At 45.5% G+C, this 15,126-nt stretch overlaps 1 protein-coding gene across 1 annotated transcript in view; it reads left to right on the top strand.

The window, feature by feature from the left end:
* Window positions 1-12,865: 12,865 nt before the first annotated feature.
* RTTN (rotatin) overlaps window positions 12,866-15,126 on the top strand; it is a 118,691-nt gene continuing 116,430 nt past the window's right edge. Inside the window, exons 1-2 of the mRNA XM_006892745.1 lie at window positions 12,866-12,896; window positions 13,545-13,732. Of these exons, the coding sequence (XP_006892807.1) occupies window positions 12,866-12,896; window positions 13,545-13,732 (219 nt within the window). The remainder of the gene's footprint in view (window positions 12,897-13,544; window positions 13,733-15,126) is intronic.

Raw genomic sequence — 15,126 nt, 5'->3', positions numbered from 1 at the left:
TTATTGTAGTTTGAGTGAAAGTTCTTATAAGTTGCTTTTAAATTACTATTAATTTCTACAACAAGCAGAAAATAAGCATGTAATGCGACTAAGAAAAAAGATCCTGCCTTTTTTTGAGGGGCTGGGTTTTGTTTTCAATTGTCTGCTTCTCTAACAACAACTTACTACCATTTAGTTGGGAACCAAGTCCTAGCTGGCCCTGCACGGGGTTGCCCAGGTGGTGACCTGCATGAAGGAGACTGCCCGTCTCTCAGGGAGCTGCTGGAGGATTTGAACCACAGGGAGGTGTGACACTGCGGTTAAAGCACAAGTCCCCAGGCACGACACCATCAGAGCTCCCTTTGGTACCTCTTTTGTTGTTGTTGTGTACCATCAGACCCTCCAGCAGGTTTTCAGAGGCAATAAGTCATGAGAAGAGACTACTCATCTTTCTCTAACGTAGCAGCTGGTGGATTCGAACAACATACATTTGGGTTGACAGCACAGCTCCTTACCACTAGGCCACCAGTGATTTATGGCTCTGAAAACCCACTGGAGGGTTAGGTATGGTTTGGTTCAGACTCTATGGCGTGAGCTGCCATTAAGTTAATTCCATTAACCAGCAAGTCAGCAGAGTCCCCCTTTCTACGTCTAGGAAGACTTGTGCACAGTGGCTCAATCTTCCATTTGGGGTCCCACAGACCTTCCTTATTTGCATGGCCCCACCTTACAAGGGTGTCCTGCACCTTATTTTCATTACTGACGAGCCATCCACTTCCCTGATGGGCCACAAGCAGCTTAAGTTCAAAGTCATCCCACTTAGCCATTCAGTGAAGGTTAGCAAGGCTATGGCCGGGCGGGGTGTGTGTGTGTGTGTGTGCGTGCACGCGCACGCGCGCGCGCGTGTGTGTGTGTGTGTGTGTGTGTGTATGTGGTGTCAGGTCACGTTAAGCAATTCATTGCACTTCAGCTGGTTTAAAATCCATGCTCATCTGACCTCGAAGCTTATACTCTGTGCAAAACTTTGTCTAGCTTCTATGACTGCAAGCCAACTATCTGAATGAGTCAAATAATAACACAAAGAAAGGTATGAGATGGATATGAAAGCCTCTGGTAGACCAGTTTCTTAATCCCTGAGTGTCCAAAGAATGAGAACAAAAACGCATGCATTTCCAGATTGAAAATACAGCACTTCTCTCTGTCCTAGAATAAACAACCACAGAGGGTAACACGCATTCTCAGGGGAGGAACCGAATATTTCCTGACACTCTGGGTGTAAATCGCTCCATCTAATCTGAGTGATCTGATACAGCAGACCAAGCCAGGGCTGCCAATGACTGATGGGGCTGACAGAGAGGCTGATGAATGACTCAGAACTGAAGAGGCGGCTCAGTCACAGTTACTCTAATGTGCACAGTCTCCCATGCTGTGGAGTGGCTCAGGGTGAGGGGCAAATGTCCCCAAGCAACGTCTGTATGACTGCCCTGTCCTGGGCCACACTTGAGACGGCAGACGGACAACTGTGATTTACCATCATGGGAAAGGCAATACAACCCTTTATTCAAAAGTAACACACACACACGAGCATGCAGGAGCACACACCCACATCTAAAGTCCTAACAAAAGTAGAAATTAACAGCTGACGTACACAACAGGAAGACAAGGCACTCAAAACCCTCCTCAGTAAGTGCTGGGTGAAGGGAGTATCAGAAACATTTTCAGAGTGGCTGAGAACAGATGAGAGGACTTACATCTAAATTCACAAGGTCTGATTCAAGTACTTCTGAGATGCAAGGTCACGGACTTAAAGTGTGTGTTGTTTTGAATAGTGGAATTATTAAATTGAAGGCTGGTTCTTTGAGAGAGAAATTGGCAAATCAATACCTACTCTAACAGAAAAATTACAGATAATTGCTTTCAATGTCAAATGAAACCCTTAAAGATTTTTATCTATTTATAAAAGCAAGAGATACTCAACCATAACAATGAAATTTAGCAAAAAAAACAAAGTAAGGCCATTCTCACTGTTTTGTGCTCACCCGTGTCTGTGTTACTTAAACAATACTCATTTTCGTCTCTGCTACTCCCACAGAATCCCCTCGGTGGCGCTGTCCGTAGGGAGTTGCCCTGCCAACTCAGAGGTGGCAACATGCTTGAAAGGGTGGAGGAACAGTGCAAGAGAGGAAGACACGGATGAGATGGATTGACACGACTGGGGCAACGAGCTAAGTGGTTCAGATCCAGTGAGACCGGATGAGGATGGAGCAAGGTTCAGAGCGACTGTACACAGGGTCGCGACGAGTCCAGAATGACAACAACTGTTCCAAATCCACAACCATGGCCTCATGTCTGGATGCCTTTGTTAGTGCGTGCATTCACTTGCTGTCAAGTCAGAGCTGTCTTGCAGCTTCCTCACTAATGGCTTTTGGAGACTGTAATTTGTGGCGAAGGAGACTGCTCAAGGGGCTACTGGTGGATTCAAACCACTAGAGAAGGCCACCTTTGTATTAGAGCACAGCTGTCCATGGACTTCGCCACCAGAGCTCCTTCTCGGTTATCTGTTGTTGAGTCAGAATAAATGTAGAGTTGGCCCTCTGCTGGGTTTCAAAGTCTGTGACTTGCAGGAGGAGGAGATTGCCCGTTGTCCTCTCTCAAAGCAGCTGGTAGATTTGAACCATGTGCCTTCGGGATGGCAGTGCAGCTCCTTACCCACTGGGCCACCAGGACTAGTTAGATTTCTAGTGCTATTATAACAGAAATACCACAAGTGGGTGGCTTTAACAGGAAAGAAATCTATTCTCTTACAGTTTACTCAAAAGCCAAATTCATTGCCATTGAGGAGAACTTACTCAGTGGGCTGTCCGGTGGGTTTTCGGAGGCTGTATGTCGTATGAGATGAGAAGGCCCATCATTCACCAGCCTGAGCCACTGGTGGATTTAAACCACCAGAGAGGTGCCCTCTCCCTGCAGATCACACCCGCAGAGCTCCTTTCTCATGTTAGAGGAAGATACAAGTTCACATTCAACCCCAAGAGAAGTCCCTTCCTCTCTCTCTGGGTTCTGGGGGAAGGTCCAGGCTTCCTTCAGCATCTGTGGGACCAGCCTAGCTTGGACATGTCCATACGCCTCCTCCTGTGTCGAGGAGCTTCCTCTCTCTCAGCTCTTCTGTCTCGATGATGCTGAGGTTCCCACTTGTTTTCTTGTTTCTCTCGCCTCCTTTTATCTCCCATAACAAACAGTGATGCAGCCCACACCCGGGGAAAGTCTCCACACACAGAGCTGTGATAGGATTAAGGGTAACCTCCCTCTCCTAATCCCGCTCCTAGTCCTTGTACAACTCTTGGTTTATCAGACCGTGGTGAGTCATGACCTCCACACCGCACCACTTCACGCACATATTTTGGGCCATGATTCCATCAATGACACTGCGTCTCCACAGAAACATCTGAGCGATGTCACTGCCTCTGTGGTCTCTGTTTTATTTCATTTGACACACCAGGGCTATCCAGAAGTGGCCAGACAGGTCTGGGCGCAAGTCACCATTGCTGCCCACGCTTCTCCTCCCACCATCCATATTTTACCTGCATTTTGTCATATGCTCAGATCAGTTTCTGCAGAGGCGGGTGCAGCACAAAGGAAGGACTAGAAGGTCTGATGGAGAATGGCCAGCAGCTCACAGCCCCTTCCTCTTGCCAGAGGTAACATGATCCAACCACACTCAATTCCTTGCTGTCCCTGAATGTGACACCAGCTCTGGATTCTCACCTTTGGTGTCCTATTTTTCTCTGGCAACAATTCCCTTTCTTCCTTTCTTGGACTGGAAAAGTCCCAACTTACCTTTCAAGGTCCAGTGTAACTGTCTCCACTCTCTTTTCACCTCCATCGTGCAGAGGAAACAAGATCCTAAGAACAAGATGAAGAAACATAAATGTGGCTGTCAGACTGCCCCTTACTGATTCTCCTGACCTTAGGTGAGGCACTTCATTGATTTTAAGTTCCTTTTCTTACAAAATAGGCATCGGCAGACCTGCCTTGATAGGACTTCTCCAAGGAAATGGAAAAGTTCAGTAGCTTCTCTGAAAATGAAAATCATTTAACATTTTAAATATTATTTTTCTTAACCCTTGTTGTTTTTAAATTAACATCTTCTTGTGTTTAAGGTAAACTTTTATGCACTTTTTTTGTCCTCTCATTTAACCATTTCTGTGCAAACTATTCACTGAGTCAGCTCCATTCCATAGTCACCCTCCATGTTTCCATCTGGCCAACTGACTAGAAGAGATCCATATTTGTTCCCATTCCAAAAAAAGGTGACCTGACAGAGTATGGAAATTATTGAACAATATCACATGCAAGCAAGATCCTACTGAAAATTATCTCAAAATAACTGGAAAAACACTCCAACAAAACTGCCTGAAGTTCAGGCTGAGTTCAGAAGAGGCCATGGCCCTAGTGATGTTATAGCCAATTTTCGATGGATTGTCGCTGGAAGCAGGGAGTACCGGAGGAATGTCTATCTGTGTTTCATTGACTATGCAAAAGCATTTGACTGTGTGGATCACAACAAATTGTGCCTGATCTTGAGAAGAATGGGAATCCCAGAACATTTGATTGTGTTTATACAAAACCTATACGTGGACCAGGACTCATCTCTGTTCTGCTCCTCAAAACAGAGCAAGAAAATACTGCATGGTTTAAAATCAGGAAAAGTGTATGCTAGAGATATGTACTATCTCCAGACCTTCGAATCTATATGTGTAACAGATCATTCAGGAGGCTGGGCTGCATGAGGAGAAATGTGGCATCAGGACTGGAGGAAGACTCATCAATGCTATGCAGATGATACAACCTCACTTGCCGAAACTGAGGAGAACCTGAGACATTTGCTGCAGCAGGTCAAGCACTGAAAATTTCAATATGGATTGAAGCTCAACATCAAGAAAACAAAGATCCTCACCACTGGGCCGACTGGCAGCGTTGTGATAGACAGTGAAGAGGTTGAGATCGTTAACAGCTTCAGCTTGCTTAGTTCCACAATCAATACTCTTGGTACTAGCAGCCAGGAAATCAAAAGCTGAATTGTATTGGGAAAGTCAGCTGTCAGAAACCTCTCCAGAATACTGAAGAGTAACAATGTCAGTCTAGAAACTAAGGTGCACCTGATACAGGCCATGGTCTTTGCAATTACTTACTATGCATCAGAGAGCTGGACAATGACTAGGGAGGATAGAAAGAGAGTTGATGCATTTGAACTGTGGTGCTGGAGAAGAGTACTGAACATATCATGGATTGCTAGGAGAACAATCAGGCTCATCCTGGAGATTGTGAAACCAAGCTGCTCCTTGGGGTCAAGGATTCTGAGGCTTCGTCTGACCTACTTTGGGCATGCTGCAAGGAGACACCAGTCCTTGGAGAAGAACACCATGCTTGGAAGGGTAGAGGGACAAAGACACTGAATGAGATGAATTCACTCAGTGATTGGGTCAGTGTGTCAGAGAGAATGAAGTTCATTCAAGATAGAGCAGGTCTCAGAGCTACTGTACATAGGGTTGCTATGAGTCTCAGGTGACTTGACAGCACATAACAATGACAATAAGAAGTCAACTCTGGTACAATTACACAATGGCATACTATGCAGCACTCAGGAGGAACAATTTCCAAAAAATACCATTTAACCTGGGAGAGGCTGGAGAGCATTATGCTGAGTGAACTGATTCAGTCTCATAAGGACAAATACAGCATAAGATTATTGTAAAAATAGAAGGATAACTAGTTAAAAATTTTTGTGAAGTCAAGGACAGGGAGTGCAGATGGGTAAGGGTGAAACAACAAGGTTGCACAGTTTGGTGGGTGGAGGGAGGGGGTGAAGGAAATGGGAAGGATCCGGGCAAAAAGACAGGGTAATAATGGGCAAGGTTCAGTGGTGATTAATTTTATAAAACATAATGCATGAGAATGATTGTATGGAACACAATGTGAAACACAATGTATACAAACTTTGTAAGCAAACCAATAAATTTTTTTTAAAAAGTCATTTAAAGGAAGCTCTAGTGGCCTAGACCACAGAGAGTTTTGATGCAAATACAAAGGCCATGCATCTTTGGTGGTTCAAACCCACCAGCTGCTCTGAAGGGGAAAGATGGACACTGTCTCATGGGATTTACGGCCTTGGAGACCTGCTGGAGGCTCAGTTAGAAGTTGGTTGTGGGTCTACGGCAAAAAAGTCTTATTTTGAATCTTTTAAAATACTGTCAAGATTTAATTCATTATGTAAAAACCCATAATTCTTAAGGAGTCAAGAAGGCTTTGATGAAAATAGATCTATTGAGGTGCCTGCTTCACAAACACAATCGGGAGACTATGTGTTTGGTAAAGATATTAGCTGAAAGACTCTTTTGGACTTCATTGGAAAGGGCTTCACTTAGTTCTTTTAACTAATCCCTGTGCTGGTAAATTACAGGGAATTAAGGCTTTGATTCATCTCTCCCAGTTAAAGAAGACTGCAGCTCTTCAGAAAACTGTCCATCCCACTGACAGACCTAAATTGAACTTCATCCAACTCCACAGAGAGAAGCAGTAGGAGAGGTGGACAGCTCACCCCAAGATCACAGAACAAGATCACACGAGGAGAGAGAAAGGTTTTGGACTTTGTATAGAAAATGCTTTTGTATTTTCTTTATGACCTTAAAATTTGTGGACTGTTCCCTTGCTGGGTGAAAGCTGTTAAAGTCATTGTATTTAATAATGTTTTTAGAAATGTTCTGTTTCACCAATTAGGCCATATTGACTTTATTGTGGCATCAGGATTGGTGGAAGATCTATTAACAATCTGCGTTATGCAGAGGACACAACCCTGCTTGCTGAAACTGAGGAGGACCTCATGCACTTGCTGCGAAGGGTCAAGGACTGCAGCCTTCAGTATGGACTGAGGCTCAATGTCAAGAAGACAAAGATTCTCACCACTGGACCAATTGGCAGCGTCAGGATGGATGACGAAGAGATTGAGATTGTTCACAGCTTCAGTTTGGTCGGCTCCACAGTCAACACTCTTGGCACCAGCAGTCAGGAAATCAAAAAGCGTATTGCGATGGGAAAGTCTGCTGTTAGGGACCTCTCAAAGGTACTCAGGAGCAACAGTGTCTCTCTGGAGACTAAGGTGCGCCTGATACAGGCCATGGTCTTTGCAATCGCTTGTTATGCATCAGAGAGTTGGACAATGACTAGGGAGGACAGAAGGAGAGTGGATGCTTTTGAGCTGTGGTGCTGGAGAAGGGTACTGAATGTACCATGGACTGCCAGGAAAACAAACAGATTCATCTTGGAGAGGATTAAACCAAGCTACTCCTTGGAGGCAAGGATTCTGGGGCTTCATCTGACATACTTTGGACATGTTGCCAGGAGGGACGGGTCCTTGGAGAGGGACATCATGCTTGGGAGGGTGGAGGGACGGCGCAGGAGGGGAAGACCCTCTATGAGGTGGATTGATTCAGTGACTGGGGTAATCGGGATGGGTGTGTCAGAGGCGGTGCGGTTGGCGCAGGATAGAGCAGGATTTAGGGCTGTTGTGCATAGGGTCGCTATGAGTCGGAAACGACTCGATGGCACATAACAACAACAACAACAACATAAGTTTTATTGTACTAATTTTACTTTAGTATGGCTGTCATTGTTCTATTGTTGTAACTAACTATTCATCTGTAAGTTTTAGGACTTTATTTCACTGTACCTCGAATTTGTATACTTACTGCCCTGATTTATTTGGGGAGATGGCTTTCCTTCATTATGAAGTCCTTCCCTTGCTGGTGCTCTTCATAACCTCCACTAAAGTTTGGCATGAAAATTCTTTTGTTAAATTAGCCCAGTCTGTGGCCAGAGCAGCCAACCTAACTGAATGCTGGATCTGCCACCCAACACCACAAACTCTTTATGGAAATTCAGATCCACTCACTATTCCAGTACTTGATTATCATCCCGTGTCCAATGCAATCATTAACCTCAATATCACCTTCAAACACGCCATGAGTCAGGCTGTGGAACATTCCCGAGCTATCGACATACCTCAGACACCACATTTTAATTCAACCCAACACCTCTGAGCACTTCAGGCAGAATGGGTTGGGCGTAACTGTACCCGTGACAAAGGACCAGGGGTGTACCATTCCTGCTCAGATTGGCTATCATGGTGTCCAAGAATCCCAAGATTCCTCAGGGCTTATGAGAAAGAATTACAATGTTCACAAGGAAAAAATACGTATCTCTGTAACAAAGCTCACTCCCCTATAAACTGGGGACTGCTGTCCATTTGTAATAATTCATTAATTTCAAGTTGGCTTGCACAAGCCAATCAACCTATCTCCACCATTACTCCATGAACAAAAGATAATAGAAAGGGTGTACTTTGTGCCCCTCATGGATATATATTCTTATGTGGGGGATCAAAGTAGCCCACAAAGAAAGAACCCAACCCGAATGATGACCCCTTTGCCTGGGCACTACCTTGCCTCGACGGCTTCAGCATGCTTGGCCAATGTACCCTGGGCCATTTGGGACTTCCTCTAGAAATTCACTCTTATAATGAAAGCTTTCACTGGACTTAGAAGTCAAAACTTTCAGAAAGTAAACAGAGAAAATGGTCAAGACATGAAGCAGGCCAACAAAACAGGGACCTTTCCAAGGAAAATCTCAGGCCAGCTTACTCCTTCTTAAGCACCATCCTTCCTTGGTTTGGAGTCGCTGATTTGGAGCATGTCACAAGAACTGTATCTACCACTCTGGAAGGAATAGCTGATGATATTTCTAATTCTCTAGAAGCTCAGGAAAACACCTTACATTCTCTCACAAGAGTAGTGTTGAATAATAAAATTGCTCTAGACTTCATATTAGCCCAGCAAGGTGGAGGGTGTGCTGTTGTTAACACCTCCTGCTGCACTTGGGTAAATGCCAAAGGTGAAGGAGAGAAGGACACCCCAAAGATTTACCAGAAGGCTACTTGGCTTCACACTCCTGACCAAGTAAATCCCCCTTTCTCCATCATTTTTAGCTTGTTGTAAAAAATCATAAGGTTTTGGATTAAATCTGTTTTGTTACTAGGACTTGTGATGCTTTTGGCTGTTCTCATTATAATTGGAACAATTAAATGTTGTATAAGAATTCCTGCCATGATATGACCCAAAGAACCAATATATAATCAATTGAACAACTCCTGTGCATTAATGACATCTACGCCATCAATGAATTTGAACCCCTATTTTAAGCATTTCCTCTTGCTAATTACATACCAGGGGCTCTGAATGCATCGTCCATGGAGGGTTGTGTTGCTAATCCAAAGGGTGTGCCTTTCTGGCAGTTTGAATCCACCAGCTGCTCCTTGGGACAAAGATGGGATGTCTCCTCCTGTGCAATTTTCAGCCTTGGAAACCTGCTGGCAAGGCAGTTATGAGTTGGATCAAACTTGTCTTGCTGTTAGACACAGAGAAAGACAGAGAGGGAGAAAGAGACAGATAGGCAGATGGAATGAATGACCAAATAGTTCTTCACCTACACTCTGTATTAACCTTTCCCAAAAGGATGTATGAAGACTAGATGCTAATGAGAGGCCTGGAGGTTAATGGATGATAGCCAACCATTCAGTATGGTGCCTGGATTTTAAAGATTTATATGAAAACAAGTGGTCACTGAAATACTTAAATCCATGTAGAAGGATGTGTGTGTGATCAAGTTAACAGAAATCTGATTAAAAAGGAAGATAAAATAAAGTCTAAAAGTTGAGTTACTTGGTATGTGTAAATAGAGCCTTAACTTCAAGTTAAAATATTTTTTTGTTGCTTTTGATTTTTTCAAGTTAAAATCTTGACATGAGTCTAGATTCTATGTTGAAATTTAAAGTTACCATTTAGTAACAGCAGTTTCTTGAACTTCCTGTTTTGACCTAACCATATACCCTAAAGGAAAGATTTTCTCTGTGGATGTAGGAGGCAACATTCTATATATCTTTATATAGAGGTTCTGATGAACATTCTTATTGATAAATATGTTTTACATTGAATTCCCAGGAACAAGCAGTCTTGAGAAAATAATTTTAATAGTTGTTGCTGTGTGCCGTCTAGTTAGAACCCACCCACAGCTGACTCTCCAGTTTTCAGGAGCAGCTAACTGCATGGGATGATGCTTCCCATTTTTTCCTCACAGAGCAGTTGGTGGATTCAGTTGCTTGCCTTTGGTATTGCAGCACAGCTTCTTACCACTAGGCCACCAGAGATTTTAACAGTAGGTTCCCAGAATCTATTTTGTGACCATTCTGTAGTTAACTGAAGAGCAAGCACGTATGCAATTATGTACTCTCAACCAGTCATGTAACTTCACATACATGTTATATACAAATGCCTGGTAAGTCCCTACTCTGGGAAATCCCATACTCCTCTCCCTTGCTCGCTGTTTAGTCTGCCACGGCTGTGCTCCTGTAGCTCTTGCTTCCCTTCTATGAGAATACGTACTTCATCCTTTATTGCCCGACGGAGCACTTTCACTCTGTGAATTTGGGCATATTTCTAGTTCAGAATGTCTTTGGACTGAATAAATGTCTCAAGTTTGCAGAAAAGGAGATTTTAAGTATTGGGACATGTTATGGAGGAGATGGGAAGAAACCAGTCTCTGCTGAAGGAAGTCATGCTGGGGGAATTAGTGTCAGCAAAAAAGAGGACCCTCAACAAGACGGTTCTTGTTGACCCAGTGACTGCAGCAATGCACTCAAAGCCAGCAGTGACCGTGTGGAAGATCATGGCCGGGAAGGGTCTCATTTTGTTGCTATAGGGCGAGGGTGAGGTGGAATCAATTTGACGGCATCTAACAACAACAGATGCCTCTGAGCAGTGGTGTTGGAGAAGAGCCTGAACATTCCCTGGATGGCCAAAGAAGTGCTATCTTGAAGAAAGTGCAGCCAGAGAGCTCTTTGGAGGCACTGATGACAAAGCTTCATCTCACATGCTCTGGAAATGTTAGGAAAGATCAGTAATCGGAAATGGATATAATGTTTGGAAAGTTGGAGGGTCAGCGGCAGAGGGGAAGACCTTCAGGGAGATGAATGGACACGGTGGCCATAACAAATGACCTGATTGTGTCAGAGATTAGGAGGCTGACACAAGAGGGTGCAGCGTTCAGTCTGCTGTTCACTGGGTCTCTTATGAGTCAGACTCCACTCAAAGGCACACAACAACAACAACAAAGTCCTGTTGGTCAGTTTAGTTTTTTTTCCCTCAGACTGGCTATCTCCTTCTTTTGTTTCTGAATGAGTGTTGTTTACTGTTGAGCTGGGACCCATAGCTGACCCTCCCTGCATATTATTAAGAGGCAATAAATTGCCCAGGCGGAAATTGCCCATCTTTCTTTCTCCTGTGGATTCAAACTGCCTGCCTTTGGGATCCTTACCACTAAGCCACCAGAGCTCCCTGCTCTGAATAAATTGTTGTTGTTAGGTGCCATCGAGTTGAGTAAGACTCATAGAGACCCTGTGAATCTGAACCCCGTTCTATCCTGTGCCATCCCATTGCTAAGTCACTATGTCAACTCCTCTCTGCGGGGGTTTTCCTCTCTTTCGCTGACCATCTTCCCAAGCATGATGTCCTTTTCCAGTGAACGGCCTTTCCTAGTTACATGTCCAAAGCCTGAAAGACGAAGCTTTGCCACCCTTGCCTCCAGGGAGCACTCTGGCTGCACTTTTTCAAAGACATATTTGTTCCTTCTTTTGGCAGTCAATGCAATATTCAGTACTCTTTCCCAACCAATCACAGCTGAAAGGCATAGATCTGTTATCCATATGAGTAGAAACGAAAAATTTACCCTAGATGGCCACTCACAAGATTTCAACTCTCACTTTAGTATTTCTTTCTGTCTTTCTGTTAGTTGCTCTAGGTCACCTCCACGAGTGCAAAATTCCACCAGTGAAGTGAAAACTAACTCAACCTTCACTTAAATACAGTCCATTTAAATGCTAATTCATTATATTGAAATACTAAGTAACCTCCATCCGCATTTCTCTTTGCAGCTCCCATTTTCCACCCTCTATCATTTCCTTTTCTTTTATTCTCTTTAATTGGCTTGCTTATTTGCTCTTGACAGTTGATGCTCCCGTATCCAAGGGCACCTCTTGACTTTGCTGGTACATTTCATAGCTCAGGATAGTTCATTCACTAAGCAGTAGGGGATAAAGTCTTCATAAAGTGAAGTGAAAGGAAACAACACACAGAACTCGCCTTACCCGGCTGCCAGGCACAGGAAAGCGGGCGTTCGCGCAGCTTTAGGAACCAGCGGGCTTTCCTGCAGCCCAAGGCGGCGGGGGCGTGGCCTCGTGCAGCTCCGGGGCGGGGGCGTGGCTTCGCGCAGATCAAGACACCCGGGGGCGTGGCCTCGTGCAGCCCAGGGAGGCAGGGGCGGGGCCTCGTGTGGGGGCGTGTCTTCAGTTCGGGGGGTGTGGTCTCAGCCCAGCAGCAGCGTGTCCGACGACTTCTGCCTCCCGCTCCTGAGCCCGCGCTGGCTGCCCGGAACCTTGGAGGCGGGCTCGCAGGGAGAAGTCGGAACTCGGAGATGGAAGCACAGCGGTATCAACTACGTTTCCCATCGTGCACAGTGATGAAAGTGCATTAGGCTGCCTCATTCTTCCGCGCCTAAGGCGTGTTAAGAGCTGCGTAGCTGTACCTCCAACGACTGTACGCTGCTGTGGTGAAAGGTGCCTGGGGAGAACAGCTCACACAATGCACGCACTCGTTTCATGGTGCGCGCCGGTGTAGCGGAACCCAGTGTGCGGCGGCGCGGTTTCCGGGGGGACAGTGTCCGCGGGCGGACGTCGGCGCGGCGGTTTAATTCTCCAGCGGCGGGGCCTGCGGTGGCCGCGATGCTCCCGCCTGGACTCATCAGGAAGCTCGGTAACATCCCGAGACCCCGCCCGCCCGTCACCCGGGGCCCCGCAGCTGCGTCCGCTCGCCGGGAGTGGCCGGGATCCCTGCAAGGCTCCGGGTTCGGGGGCGCGCGCTCCGCTGGGGTCGGTTCCACGGTGGAGCCCCTGGGCTGGGATCGTGGATGATGCTGTTGTTCGGTGCTGTGCAATCGCCTCGAACTGTTGACCCATGCACAACAGAACCAAATCCCGCCTGTGCGCATAGTTACTGCTATGTTGTGACCATCAAGTCGGAACCGACCTATAGATGACCCTCCGGGGTGGGGGTTTCAGAGGCAGTTAATTGCACGGGAGGAGATTGCACATCCTTCTCCCGCAGAGCGGCTGGTGGCCTCGAACCAGGTGCCTCCGGGATTGCAGCACAGCTTCTTGCCACTAGGCCACCAGAGTTCCCTAGTCACTGCTATGCTCACACCCATTGTAGCCACTGTGTCAATAGTCCATTTCACCGAGGGTCTTCTCCCCTTGTTCCAGCGCGATGTCCTTCTCCGGGAACCAACCCTTTCTAATAATGCGCCCAGCGTGTCTGAGATGAAGAATGAACCTTGAGATGTGCTCCCGCTTAGCCTTGGGTGGGGAGTGGAGACTGACCTCGCTCTGTGCTGTCCTCCCACAGGTCACCAGCTGGCCGAGATCCGGGAGCGCGCCCTTCGGAGTATCCTCTGCAAGATCGAGCACAACCTGCTCTGCCCTGGGGACCTCGTTCAGGAGAGGCTTCTCTTTGTCCACTTGCTGGAATGGTTCAACTTCCCGTCCGTTCCCATGAAAGAAGATGTCCTCAGCCTGCTCAACAGCTTAGTTAAGGTACAGTCCCCGGAAAAGGAAATGCAGGCTCTGTGTTTTCCATGCAAATATGCCAGTTTCTGAAAGTTAGATAGTTGTGGTGTTTTTGAATCCTGCAAACAGCTAGTGTTGTTGAATTTTAATCCAGCTTTTCTTGTGTGTGATGTGGAGACTCAGATTGTCTCCGTTGTTCTGATTTTTGACGGAATCAGCTCTGCAAGTCAGGGTATGTCATTTTCTCCCTTATCTTCTACTGTTTACATGCACAGGGAGATCACACCTCTTAGGGGGTGGTGCTGCTACTCCAAAGGAGTTGCCTCTCCAGCAGTTCAAATCCAACAGTGTGATGTACAGCGTCCAAAACCCTGAAGGAGGGTCAGCTCTAAGTAGGTTCTGACCCTACGAAGTGGATATTCTTTGAGTTTTGTATGAAAGCTTACACGTTTCTGAATGATGGCGCAGAACAGGGCCAGTAACCAGCACAAATACATAAATTTACTCTTCTCTGTATCTTGTTTTCAGATTTCTGTTTCACGACTGTCTGTATCATATGTTGTAATGATTATTTTATCATAAGCATAACTTTAAACGTTGGCAACTAATTAACATTAAAATTAGAAGACGTTCTTATTGTGTGCTTGGCATCGTTTTCACTAAAGGCATCCTTATGCTGTGTTTAATAGTTTGGGTGTACTGTTTGAAAGTGTTAATTTGAAACACAGTAACGTTATCATTTTCTACCATGTTGAATGTATGGCAGGAGATAAATCTTATCAGTGTTTTGTGTTTTACTATTAGACACTGAAATTAGAAACAAAGTGGCAGTCATCTCCACTGAGTTTATTGTCAGGACACTAGGGAGCAGGTGAAGTTGATTGGTGTCTGTTTAGAGTTAGAAGCCTGACTGTCTGAGCTGGCTGGTGACAGGGCAGAGCTGGCTGGTTGTCAGGGTTGTGAGAGCTTTCCACTGAAGGGGAAGATAAGATAATTTAATAAATGGTGATTGTATTGTTTGTTGTTATTAATAGTATTGATGGTTTACAATCTTTGACTTTTGTATTTATTGTGAACTCTTGTGGGTTAGTGGTAGGGGATTGAACTACCAGGGCAAATGTACGCAGTTTGAATCCCCCAGCTCCTGTGAGGCAGAAGAATGGGCAGTTTCCTCCTGTGCAATTTACTGCCTTTGAAAACCCCCCCCCCACCCCGGAGGGTCAGCTATGGCTCAGTTCTGACTTGATGGTACATAACAACAACACTAATAGTTGAGGCTTTTAATTATTTTTGCAAATCAAATGGTTATATGTTAGACTGCTAAGTGAAAGGTCAGTGGGTCAGGTCTACTAGCCCGTCTTTGGAAGAAAGGGATTATCTCACATAAATATGTGCACCCTTGCAAGCCCCGTGGAGGATTG

Source organism: Elephantulus edwardii, unplaced genomic scaffold, assembly GCF_000299155.1.
Source record: "Elephantulus edwardii isolate Elephantulus edwardi_28Jun2011 unplaced genomic scaffold, EleEdw1.0 scaffold00118, whole genome shotgun sequence".
NCBI classification, from domain to species: domain Eukaryota; kingdom Metazoa; phylum Chordata; class Mammalia; order Macroscelidea; family Macroscelididae; genus Elephantulus; species Elephantulus edwardii.
Note: the sequence above shows the minus strand (reverse complement) of the source record. Positions and strands in the feature narration are given on the sequence as shown.